This window comes from Ooceraea biroi, chromosome 2, assembly GCF_003672135.1.
Source record: "Ooceraea biroi isolate clonal line C1 chromosome 2, Obir_v5.4, whole genome shotgun sequence".
Lineage (NCBI taxonomy): Eukaryota > Metazoa > Arthropoda > Insecta > Hymenoptera > Formicidae > Ooceraea > Ooceraea biroi.
In genome coordinates, this window is record NC_039507.1 from 7646430 (window position 1) to 7659616 (window position 13187).

The following is a 13187-nucleotide window of genomic DNA, read 5'->3' on the forward strand; positions in this document are numbered from 1 at the left end:
GGCCCCTATTAATTGAATTATCAGGTTGGTCAAAAAGTCTTTTCGTATTTTGAGGCGCTCTACTTTGCGCGCCTGCATTCAGAGCAAACCATGAAAGGGAGGGGAAAGGGTGATTGTTTTAAATTCACCTAACCTCGCTGTACAAACTGTTGCAGACGTACAGCGCCTGTGAGCTATTGTGAGGTTATAAAAAAATCGCAAAATGGAGCTTTCAAAACAGCAAATTAGGCCAATTTTGTTGTACGAGTTTAAAAGGGGCACGAATGCGTCTCAAACCCATCGAAATTTATGTGAAGTTTTTGGACAAGATGTGATTACCGTTAGGTCATGCCAATTTTGGTTTGAAAAATTTCGAAATGGTGATTTTAACCTGGAGAATGAGCCCAGGTCCGGGAGGCCTTCGGTCATCGACAAAGCGCGCTTGCGAAGCAGAGTCAAAGAAACCCCGGATATTACCACTCGCGAGCTCGAGGCAGAATTCGGAGTATCTCACGGAACCATCATCAACAGCCTCCACCAACTTGGCTTTGTGTCAAAATTGAACAAGTGGGTACCGCATGCATTGAGCGAGGGGAATAAGCTTGATCGCATCTCCAAGTGCGTTAAGGGGGGAGCCTGCTTTAGAACGCTGAAAATAAGGTATATTTTACGAATTGTTTTTGGAGAAACTATACAGCGGATCATTATAAAACTTTGATGCATTTATTAGTACATGTTTAAAGATAAAAAAATTATTTTTTTATTTGAATATATCGCTTGTAGAGGTCGTCCTGGAGAAGCTTAGTGCAGCCGCGTCGCCGGCATTGCAAATTGGTGAGCATTCTCCTGCCTCCAAATTTCGTCTAAACTGAAAAATTGAAATATCTTCTCGTTATTTATGAATTCCCATCGTCGATGAACCAAAGAGAGAAGAAAAAAGTTGAAAAGTGCCAAAATGGTGGAGCTTAGAACACAAAAGTACGATTTTTAAGCAAAGTTTTTGAACTTTTTCATGCAAAAATAATTGTTTAACCTAATGTTTTGATGAATATTAAAGGTTCATCGACGATGGGAATTCATAAATAACGAGAAAATATTTCAATTTTTCAGTTTGGATGAAATTTGGAGGCAGGAGAATGCTCACCAATTTACAATGCCTCCAGGACGACCTCTACAGGCGATATATTCAAATAAAAAAATAATTTTGTTTATCTTTAAACATGTACTAATAAATGCATCAAAGTTTTATAATGATCCGCTGTATAGTTTCTCCAAAAAAATTCGTAAAATTATACCTTATTTTCAACGTTCTAAAGCAGGCTCCCCCCTTAAGTGTAACGCACTTGGAGATGCTGAGTAGTGACTCAACGGACATCGCAACGAACCTTTTCTTGATCGATTAATTACGTGCGACGAAAAATGGATCTTTTATGATAATGTGGTACGAAAACGAAGTTGGTATGAGTCCGGAAGTTCAGCTCAGAGGACTCCAAAGCGGAATATCCACGGGCAGAAGATCATGTTAAGTGTGTGGTGGGATGCGCGCGGAATTGTCTACCATGAGCTCCTACCAAGAAATCAAACTATCAATACGGACCTCTACTGTCAGCAATTGGAAAGAGTTCAGACAAAACTCAAGGAACTCCGACCCCAACTTGTCAATCGTAAAGGTATCCCCTTCCACCAGGACAACGCTCGTCCTCATGTGAGTGCCCTCACGTTGAGAAAAATCGGAGAGCTTAATTGGGAACTTCTCGAGCACCCACCATACTCTCCTGACCTCGCGCCATCCGACCATCATCTTTTTAGATCCCTGCAAAATTTTCTTAACGGAAAAAAAATCGCTTCGGCAGACAAAGTCCAAAGAGAGTTGGATCTTTTCTTTAATTCCAAGACTAGTGCCTTTTCCAAGGACGGAATTTTCAAGCTTGTAGATCGATGGGAGGAGGTCATTAGACGAGGCGGAGACTATATTGATGATTACAATAAAAGTGCGTTTTGTGAAAAACAAGTGTTTCCTTTTTACATAAAATACGAAAAGACTTTTTGACCAACCTAATAGATGGACCGATACTTGTTGGTACCATTGGTACCAATTGTTCAGGTATAACGTCGCTTTAACAAAAAACTTATTCCTTTTTATTCCGATTTTGCAGAAACATTCATCGACGAGGAAGAGAATGCTCGTAACGCTGCTTCCACATCGCGGCTTAATAATCCCAAGGTTGATTCCCAGCGCTCGTCTCAGCGCATGATTTTGGAAGAGTTGACAAGTTAATAAGCGATCGTCTCAAGGACCTGACGCCGCCTTTTTTCTCGGCCGGCCGAACCGAAGCTGACTTTTCCATCGAGTGGAAGGCCGACCGCACCGCGGCCACGCCGCGAGAAGCGAAAACGAGAGGATCCCTTCAAGGCGATGCGCTTGTCCCTCAGCACCGCGCGACGACGCCTTACTCCCGTAAAAGCGAATTGTTTGGAAAAAAATCCATAAAGTCGTCGCCGGGATCAGAGAAAAAATGGCCATTTCATTATAATTACCTCGAGGCCCACTTCAGAGCGGCCGCGCAACTTCTTATACACGGTAGGCTTGACAGGCTTTAATAAACGCGCATGATTTCGTCGTTCGATGAACCGGGACAATCGCCTCGGGATGGTAGCCGGGTAAAAGCTGGGCGCATCTGCATCGCCGCGAGGCGAGATAGCTCGCATCATCTTTATCGGAAGGTCGGGATGCCGCATTAGCTCCTAATTCATCATATTTTTTGTTTGAAGTCCGTCTCCGAATTCCAGCTGTCAATACCGAGCTCGAGTACTGACAGCGCGTAATCTATCGGCGACAAAAAATGCACGAGGGTCGATCCTGTTAATGATCGCGAGCAGTTACTGACGAATTGAGCAGCTAGGTAAACGATCAAAAGTAATGTTATAATCGACATTTTTTGTACAAGTGTGTCTTATTTGATTTTATTATATTTAATTAACCAAATTGAACAGTTTGATATGAATATTCTTTTGTAATAAAGTTGCTCGTGGTTGCGAAGAAATGGAGCGCTATAGAGATTATATAATGTAATTTTTGTGCAGTGAAAATTACACTTTTTTTTATGCCCGTCACTTCGTGAACACGTTTATCAAGGACTCATTTAGAATAAGAACTCGAGGAACATGAGGAGCTTGTCGGAAAGAAGGACGTTTACCGAATCGAAGAGACGAGAAAGAAACAAGAGACGGCGAATATCTTCAAGGTGATGCATTTGCGCTGCATCGTGATGGCAGAGCCGCTTTAAAAGGGTCGCGATGACGTGTGGTAGCAAAACATCATTCATTAATGACGACAATTGAGCGGAATTTTGTGTCACGCTCTTATATCGAGATGGACACGTAGCTTCCTGCGTCTGAGTATGTTCGCTCGACAAAGAAGTCGTGCAACTTTCTTAACGCATCGCTTCCTGATTTCTGTTGGCGTGTTATGCGCCGAATAAAACGACAAAAGTGAAACATAAATCAAACTGATAATCCGATGGCTATCATTTACCGCCAAGAGCTGGACTCTTTAAGGGGGGAGCCTGCTTTAGAACGTTGAAAATAAGGTATAATTTTACGAATTTTTTTTGGAGAAACTATACAGCGGATCATTATAAAACTTTTATGCATTTATTAGTACATGTTTAAAGATAAAAAAATTATTTTTTTATTTGAATATATCGCCTGTAGAGGTCGTCCTGGAGGCGTCTTAGTGCAGCCGGCATTGTAAATTGGTGAGCATTCTCCTGCCTCCAAATTTCATCCAAACTGAAAAATTGAAATATTTTCTCGTTATTTATGAATTCCCATCGTCGATGAACCTTTAATATTCATCAAAACATTAGGTTAAACAATTATTTTTGCATGAAAAAGTTCAAAAACTTTGCCTAAAAATCGTACTTTTGTGTTCTAAGCTCCACCATTTTGGCACTTTTCAACTTTTTTCTTCTCTCTTTGGTTCATCGACGATGGGAATTCATAAATAACGAGAAGATATTTCAATTTTTCAGTTTAGACGAAATTTGGAGGCAGGAGAATGCTCACCAATTTGCAATGCCGGCGACGCGGCTGCACTAAGATTTCTCCAGGACGACCTCTACAAGCGATATATTCAAATAAAAAAATAATTTTTTTTATCTTTAAACATGTACTAATAAATGCATCAAAGTTTTATAATGATCCGCTGTATAGTTTCTCCAAAAACAATTCGTAAAATATACCTTATTTTCAGCGTTCTAAAGCAGGTTCCCCCCTTAATAAACCCCAGATTGTTTTCTAAAAACCAATATCTCTCTATGCGGACGTTAATTTATCACATTCGATCACGTTCTCGCATCATACATTTATTCCGTGACGGCGCGACCACGGTCAAGTGATACCTCGCTCCGATTTAGCGAAAGCGTAATCGTCCATTTAATTACATGACGGGAGAGAGGCTTTATTTACGCGAAAAGAGGAAGAAAAAAAGGAAGTTATTCTTCGGCTCGTAAAGTTCGGCGGCGCGCCTCGCCTCTCGTGCGATTACGAAACGACGAAGGCGGCATGACCAGCCTTCGTTCCGACCGACCTCCGCCGCAAAACCACCGCGAAACCACCGGCGCATCTTGCACATCTTGCGCGCACCGCGAGGAGGAGACGCCCGGTGCATTATCCCTGCAATTACGAGGAGTCGTACGTGCCCGTCCCGATTACCGTGAAACACAGCGTGCAACAAGTGAACGCCGATCGCTGGGACGTCAATCAAAAGTCGAAAGCCATTAATTGGCGTGGACGTGCACGCACGTTGTCGGGTCGAAAGCGTGAGACACGTATCTTCCTCGCTCGCTCGCGAGGAGGGTATCCGCTGTTTTTCGAGGCGCGCACCGACGAGGAGACCCAGATCCGAGAGCGCGTTTGCCTCGAGTGCGTTTCTGCGTTCTTTTCTCTTTTCTTTTTCCTTCTTCTTCTGCTTCTTCTTTCCTTCTTTCATCCGCAAGGTGCCGCGGGATCGAAAGCGCGCGATCTGGACCGCGCCGGGGCGCACGGCGAAATGCGCTTTAACAACAATGACTCCGTGACTCGTAACGAGAGAGCGGGCCCGCGACGTTACATGCGCGAATTAAAGATCGCATCAAGTGCAACCATCCTATCGCGCAACCGATACGTGACGCCCGTCTGATTCATCCGCCGAGGCGAGGTAATTACCGCGGAAGCACCGGAATCGCACGAAGCACCTTTCCGTAGAAACGAATTTACAACTATTTCGAATCTAATCTCACGATTTAATCTCCACTTTCATCTACGTTATCTCCACCCGTGTACCGCGTGTACGCGTCTCTCATTCAGCTTTATCAATCAGACGGCGTGTAACTTCCTAGGGAGTCCCACGGAGCAAGCGCCGTCCCTCAAGCACGAGAATGAGAGACATGAGAACGAGGTAGCGTTAATTTCTCCGGGTTTCGCAAAAACGCGCCACGATGACTCCGGAATAATGACTTCGAGACACCCACGTGGCCGGCGCGGTGCGTTGAATCATCCCCCTGATGAACGCGAGATCCATCTCGCCGCGTTTTCCCTATAAATTTCAGGGGCGCGATGCGCGCGCGAGACAAGAGACGTGGGCGAGAATGCACATGCGCCGGCGAGCGCAACGATAACGGATATGGATATCGCGGGCGTTTAAAGAGCTGCATGCATCGCGGATGCGTCCATCGCGCGGAGGAAGCGCGATGGACGAGGAACTCCCGTACGGAACTTGCGCGGCTGTTACTCTCCTCGGCTCGGCGAGAGCAATATCCGCGGTACGCGGAATACCGCGGGATAATCCTTCCCCGTTCTCCTCCGCTGCTCGAGTTTCGTATTTCATCGTCGTGCGGAATAAACGACTCGGGGTTATTATCCGCGAACCCGTCATTACGGTCCCGACCTGCACGGGGCGCCCCGGGGTCCTCGTATTTCGCTTCATCCGCGGATTGTTTTACCGATTCGGCGCCGATTTCTCATTAACTGTGGTAACTCGGGTATTCTTAGGCTCCGCGTCGGAAACGATTAAAGATCTGGACGCGCAAATCGTTCCGGAGATCTCGCTTTACGCGCACGCGTGCCCCTTAGTTGGAATTTCACGATATGGAGGATGATAAGAATCGTTATGGAACGTCGGAAACTAACGGATGTGGGAAGAGCAGAGAGAGAGAGAGAGAGATTGTCCGTACATTTTTCTATTACGGGACGTGGTACGGGATGTAACGATGTAACGTTATTGCCGGACGTAAGACTGTCGGTATCGGCGGTGAACTTTTGATTTAATTTGTTCATATCATTGGCATAAATTTATACGAACATACCCATACAGCACAAAATATTCGGGGAATATTCTAACAACATGATTTCCATATATTCTGAGAATATTCGAAAAGAATATTCATAAACAGTTCCACGAATGTTCTAAATGTTATTGGTATGTTATTTGGTAAGTGCTCAGAATATTCTAATGATATTTCAATGAATATTCTTATAATATTTTAGCACTGAATTCTTACAAAATTTCAACAAACCAGATGGCGCTCGCGGCGCAGTTTCTCGCGAGCACGAGTTGCCTAACAAGGTATTTATTAAATCGCGATACACTGGGAATATCTGATGGTCGGACTAAGATGCAGTAATCTCTCGCTCTAGGAACCAATTCATCCACTACGCGCCAACAAATTCGTTGGACTGAAAACATATAAACATTTTATTTTGCAGGAAATTTCAATTAAGTAGAAAATCAGACACCTTACGCGTGTAATATAATTAGACACCAACCACAAACCCAACACTTATAAATGTTTGAAATGTCAAACATTAATAAACATCTTGAAAACGGCGACAACGAAAGTGTTTGAAATTTCAAACACTTGTTATTTAGAGTGTATATAGAAACAGTCCATAAACATACGCAAAATGTTCGTAGAATATGCTACAGAATATTTATAGAACATTCAGAGAATGCGAGTTTTTGTCTACTTCAAATGTTCCATGGAAGGTTCACAGAAACTCTGAAGCATTACATGAGAATATTCTAAACATTCTCCGATATTATTCTATGAGTAATCATAGAACGATCTTGTGCTGTATGGGTAGTTGATGCAGCATTTCTTTTGTTGCTTGGAAATGATTTATCGCGAAAGACACTCGGTTCGGAAACTTTTAAGGATTAATACGAAGGACACTTGATATTGCGACACGGCCATTTCAATGGACGAATGTCGTTACGAAGGAACAAAACATCGGTGAAACACCGTAGATGGTTGAAATAATGAAGCAATTTATTTCCGTTTAATTACGGTGCTTGGATGCGAGATAGTCGAAGTTTATCCATCACGCGGGCAGCACGGCAGTTCATGTATTTTGAGAAAATAATTTGCTTAACGAAAGCCGTTAATTAACACGTAAGAGACGCGCCTCGAAAATGCCTCTCGGACTCGTATGTGGGTTAATACTGAAGTTAATACGATGCGATGATCAAGCTGATATTAAACCATCGCGCTCGCAAGGATCGTATGCAATTATTTCTTAACGATCGAGACGTAAGACGCGCTCGTCCGCTGTGGATTTTTAATCGAAGTCCGTTGGGCTCGTTTATAATTATGCACTCGTGCCAGTTTCTCTAGACGATTAACACGTCGTCGGTCATTTGTCTTTTTGCGTCCTCTCTTGCGTCCTCTATTTTAATATTTTCCATCAAATTCGCGTCCTCCGCGATCCTTTTCTCATTATTATCTACTATCTACTTCCTAATTACCTTAATACTTCTTAACATCCTAATTATTCCCAATAGCTTCAATATTTTCATTACTTATCTCATATTTTCTGTCTTGTTTCAGATTCTCTAGCTTGATTCTATGATGTCAACTGGATTATCGCCGCACGTATACGCTATTAAACCGGAACAGCTTATACGTTACATCTGTTACTTCTCCACACGATAAAATTCCATAGAACTCGATAAGATTATTGAGACTATTGAGAAAATCACGCGTTACGACAGCGTGAAATTATTCAAAACGTTTCTCTCTGGCTCCGATTTAATATTCTTGCTTCTCTCGGCCTCCGGTCACTTGTCGTAAAACTGATGTCTATATTGCACCTATTTCACAGCACATTCGTACGCTTTGTTGGAGAACCGACACCTTTCGTAAGACCGTACATTTTGGTTTATTGAAGCTAGATGCAACGAGGGAGAGCACCGCGAGTTTGATCGGAAACGCCAAACGCGAGACAGACGATAGGCAATCGCGGGAATTAATATCCGCTTTTAGAGATCATATCGTAAAAGTAAATTTTGCTATTAGGGGATTTTTACGCGCGCTGCAGAATGTGGCGCGTTCGCCATAAAATATCCCTCGCTGAATTCGGCTCCAGGGTGTGTTCTTAGATTTATTCCTTCGCGCCGACGTATGGCTATTACCGCGGCACGGCATGCTTGCGTTACGTACGTGCGTTGTGGCAATAAATAAATATAGCTGATGTGTGGCAACGGATAAAAGATCAGCTGGAAAATCGTACGGCATGCCAGCGGAACCGCCGGACGAATCGACGTTCCTCGACGCAACAAAGCAGAAAGCGCATGATTGCGCACTGGTTTAACGGCGTAATGGATGGCACGTATTATATGTACGCGTTTTACCGATGTATCATACACGACGACACGCCAACATGAAACAACACCCGTTCGAGTAAAAAAATAAAAAGACTAAAAGTTTTGCACAGACTTGTACGATGCTACACGCGCCTGTCGAATTACAGTAACGTTACTTACGGCAACGAATAATTAATTGCTACCAAAGCTTTCCGCGGAGGTCACATCGCTCGGAATTCCTCGAATTTTTTCAACACAAATTGATTTCCGACGCAAATCATTTTCACGTCGATTGCTGGGCATGCCGGTATGCGATCTTGTCTCGCGAGCTGATTTTTTAGAGCGCGGTTTCAATTAATCGGTCTCGTCGAAGTTGGACGTGGAGCGTTGCACGTAAACGAATCACGATATCAGAATGATGTACAGGGTGTCCCATGGGAAGTTGCTGAAACTAATCAGCTGTCATTTTTAAACGTATGCAGTTATTGAAAAAACAAAAATTGCGTTGGAAAGAGGAGTCTGCAGTTTTTAATGGGTATAAATAAAATTTAGCAAAATGTTTGTATATCAGTTTATTTTATTAATGAAAAATATGCTAATAATCAAGTAAGCTAATGATAAATATTTTCAAAGTGTGCACTATCTGAATTTGTACAAAAATCAATTCTTTTACGAAAACTTGTGAAAACTTTTTCTAACATGTCGTCTTTAATGTTGCTGACGACCTTTTTAATAGCTACTACTAAATCTGACACTGTTTCTGGATTTCCGGCGTAACAATGGTCCTTAATGTATCCCCAAAGAAAGAAATCACATGGATTTAAATCCGGCGAGTACGGTGGCCATTCTAGCCCCCCCCCCCCCCCCCCCGGCAAATTTGGGGTATCCCAGACCGATGACTCGATTGCCATAAACTTTATCGATTGTTTCGAAGACCTCCTGGGTTCGATGTGGTGTCGCTCCATCCTGCATGAAATGAAATCCTCTGACCAGGCCTCTTTTTTTTGCACGAGGGAAGAATTGTGTTTCGAGAAGCTGCTTGTAACTTTCACCAGTGACTGCTGATTCGAAGAATTGCAGATAAATTCCTTTTACCGAGATCGCAGCCCATGCTGTTATTTTTTGTCGATGTAAAGGTTTAGCCAGGGAAACGTTGGGATTTTCCGACCCCCAAAATCTATAATTTTGTTTATTAACATAACCATTTAGCCAGAAATGTGCTTCGTCCGTGTAAATTATCAATTTTGCATCAAGTTCTCCATCTTCAAACATTCCATTTATCGTCTTGCAGAATTCCACACGTTTCGTCATAGCGCGTTTGGTTAGCAATTGATGCGATGTTATTTTATAGGGATGCATTTTCAGGAAATGTTTTAAAATCCTGTGTAACGTTGTTTTGGATATTTCAAGAGCTTGGGCAGCTTTCCGAATGGAAGAATATGGATTCTCTTCAAAATACTTCTTAATATCTTCAATGTTTTCTTCTGCAGCTACCGACACAGAAGGACCTGGCAGATCATGTCTACGGTCTTGGATAGTTCCATACTGCATAAAATTATCGATAATTCTGATAAAAATAACACAAAACATTATTTTAATGCAGATTTATTGCCAAAAAATGGAGTGACGTAACGCATACGTTTAAAGAAATAATAAATTCTAACCTTTTCAGCGTGTTTTCGCTCTTAACTTTACGTGTTCCGTATTTAGTACGAAACCCCCTGTAAGCATTGCTATAAACTTTTCCTCTGGAAAAGAAGCACTCGACAAGATAAATCTTTTCTTCCGTCGTCAGATTACTCATTTTGACGCGCACGGACTTGCATCTACCACAACCAGAATAAAACTGCGGACACTCAGATGAACGACCGTTAACCGTAAGACCCTTTCTGAAGTCATGGAGGGGAGAACCAATCGTTTACTTTCAGCAACTTCCCATGGGACACCCTGTAAAAAAAATAAAAATTGTTGCGAGTGTATCAACGGAGCGGAAGCTGTCCGGAAACGTCACGGATGTTTCGGATGTCGAGACGCGTGCGTCGCGATAGAATGCCTCGTGCGATTATGCAAGCGTTCGCGGCGACGTTATACATCGGTGCCGTCGTGTGCACACGCGTGTACGCAGCCGTTTGCGTGAGCGCGATATCAATAGAGTATGCCTGTGTATACAGAATGCCGGCGTCCGGCATTGTCTTATAGAAATAGCGCAAACGTTCGATTATGGTTTTAGGAGTACACAGCGATATATAGTTTACGGGCGTCGACTTCCCGCATTGTTCCCAACAAAACGAACCGTGCCGACGTTAAATCAATGATCGCCACGCCATTCGAGACTCACCCTTTGTCCGCGGTTACTAAATTGTTGTCTGAGCCCCAATAGAGGCTCGTAATGCGCGTTGCGCGCATATCGAGTGGTGTCTGCGCGATATGCGCTTGCATTTCTCTCCCCCGTTCCTCCGCTCGCTCGGTCATTGATTTACGTAGGCATATTTTGCGTTATAATACTTATTAAGTTGTCTGAACGAATGGAGAAAATGATATATTCTGCTTAGATGTAAACCGATACCTCTCGTAAACCGGCGGAAAACGCCAGGAAAGTATCGGCGGAAAAAGCCGTGCTCCGATATTGCTCCAAGTGCCTTTGAAATGAACCACGATGGCTGCACAGAGATTCGTAGATAAGACAATAATACATTCGTAAATGAATACACTCGCTGTCCAAAAAAGGAACCAATTCAAGCTTTGCTAGATAAAATCCCATGGTATCATTTATCACTGATGTTAAATATCCGCTAAGACGAGTGGTAATTGAGAAAAGTTAAATCCGATGTTTCCGTGAGACGAAGCAATCAATTTCACTCCAACACGTTGTGATAAATTCATTTAACTATCCTCGCCTCCTCCCTCTCGAAGAAATTACGTTCCCGCTTAGGGCCATTACGTAAATATCGGCAAAGCTAATGTCACGAATTACACGGCACACACGATGCTCGCGCGCCGTTGTTCAGGGTAAAAATCTTCTGCTACCATTCTAACGGCGGTCGTGACTGGGCCGAGTCTCGGAACATATGTTAGGAAATGCGAAATAACACGGCTGAATCTATCACGCGGATAACGGTGGTAATGTATTTGAAATAAATAAGTGTACACTGTTGCGCCGGCGGGTCCGCCGACGTGGCTCCGCGCGGATAATCAGTTAATTCTCTCGCTGATATGCAATAGGCATCGTTATTACGATCGTGTAAGCGCTGCATTGTGTACCGTGTCGTTGCAAGGCGTGGCACTTTGCGCACCAAGGAAGCACTGATACGCCAGCGGTGATAGTGCCCCGCACGAGAGCCAGTGTGCCTTTCGACTCCAGAACGCTATCGCGACCGGAGCGTTCGTGCTATCCTGGCCACCGGGACACGGAAGCAGCACCGTGGTTGCTCTCAGGATCAGCGGCAGCCAGCTGCGCTGCATTTGCTTCGCGTGACATATTGCTCGTTTTAGGCCTGACTTTTCCCGCGACGCATCGGCGCGGACGGTGAGCGTACGTGGCCCGTTCCACGCTGAATCGCGCGGGTTTCAAAGCGGAACGCGGAACTTCGGTAGCTATCCCTAACCAGAAACCCTTCCGTTACGGACGAAGATTTGTCAGACGCTTAATGAGAAATCGAGAGAGTTGGTCGCACCTTGGATGGCGCCTTATGGACTGCCGCGACGTCCAAGTTAATCTTGCGACGCGAATAATCGAGAAGCGAGGAAGAGGGAGGATCGACAGAGCTGACGTTGATATCTCATTATCGCATTCGAACTCTGGACTTGCCCGTCAATATTCATCCACCCTCTATCGCGCTTAACTGTACCCAGCGGCGTGGTCAGCGCAGATACGCGCACACGTACCAGTCGCGGGGGAACAAATCGACGATCGCAAAGTTCCATCCGCGTAGTCTTCCTTTAAATACCGGTCCACTAATACGCGTCTATTCGTCTGACAGATTCGCTTTTTAACGCGCTCGCAGGTTTCCCACCGTGCCGTGGCGAGCGAGCGAGTCACACGCGTCTCTGAAAAACGAAGGATGCCTCGACATAACAGGCCTCCGATCCTGTTCCCCGCCCGGGTTCTGGTTCGTCCATCCTCGCTATCTCTAACTGTATTTCTAAAATAAGCGCGGCAATATCGCTGACCCGCCACGCAAGCCTGTTCTTCTCACACCCTCATCTTGAGGCCGTTCAGCCGTTCCACCGATCGATCTCTGGATGATCTCGCGGAAACGCGATGTCCCTTGCACTTCCGCCTGGCGTGTCCTATTCACTGTGTACTTCAATTCTCGTGTACGGAAATGTGTACTTTTAATTAGCAAATGTGAGTCGCATTTGAAGTCAAAAATCTCTTTCGAGGCGCTCTTCCCATAGCGTCTTCCCATAACGTGTTCCTGACTTTTGAACATTCTGCGACGTCGTAGCTAGAATTCGTTATGCGAGAAGCAACATGGATCCGCGAATGCACGATGAAACTCTCTTTTGAAGTGAATTCAAAGTGCGCAATATTTTTTAATTATAATGTATTAGGGGTGTGATTTAGTTTTGAGGGTTTTTTTGC

At 44.1% G+C, this 13187-nt stretch overlaps 1 protein-coding gene across 1 annotated transcript; it reads left to right on the plus strand.

Moving 5' to 3' along the window:
- Window positions 1-202: 202 nt before the first annotated feature.
- Window positions 203-2257, plus strand: LOC109611250 (histone-lysine N-methyltransferase SETMAR). Its single transcript, XM_026975593.1, has 3 exons — window positions 203-597; window positions 1435-1649; window positions 2136-2257. The coding sequence occupies exons 1-3, from the start codon at window positions 203-205 to the stop codon at window positions 2255-2257; spliced, it is 732 nt and encodes a 243-aa protein (XP_026831394.1).
- Window positions 2258-13187: the final 10930 nt, after the last annotated feature.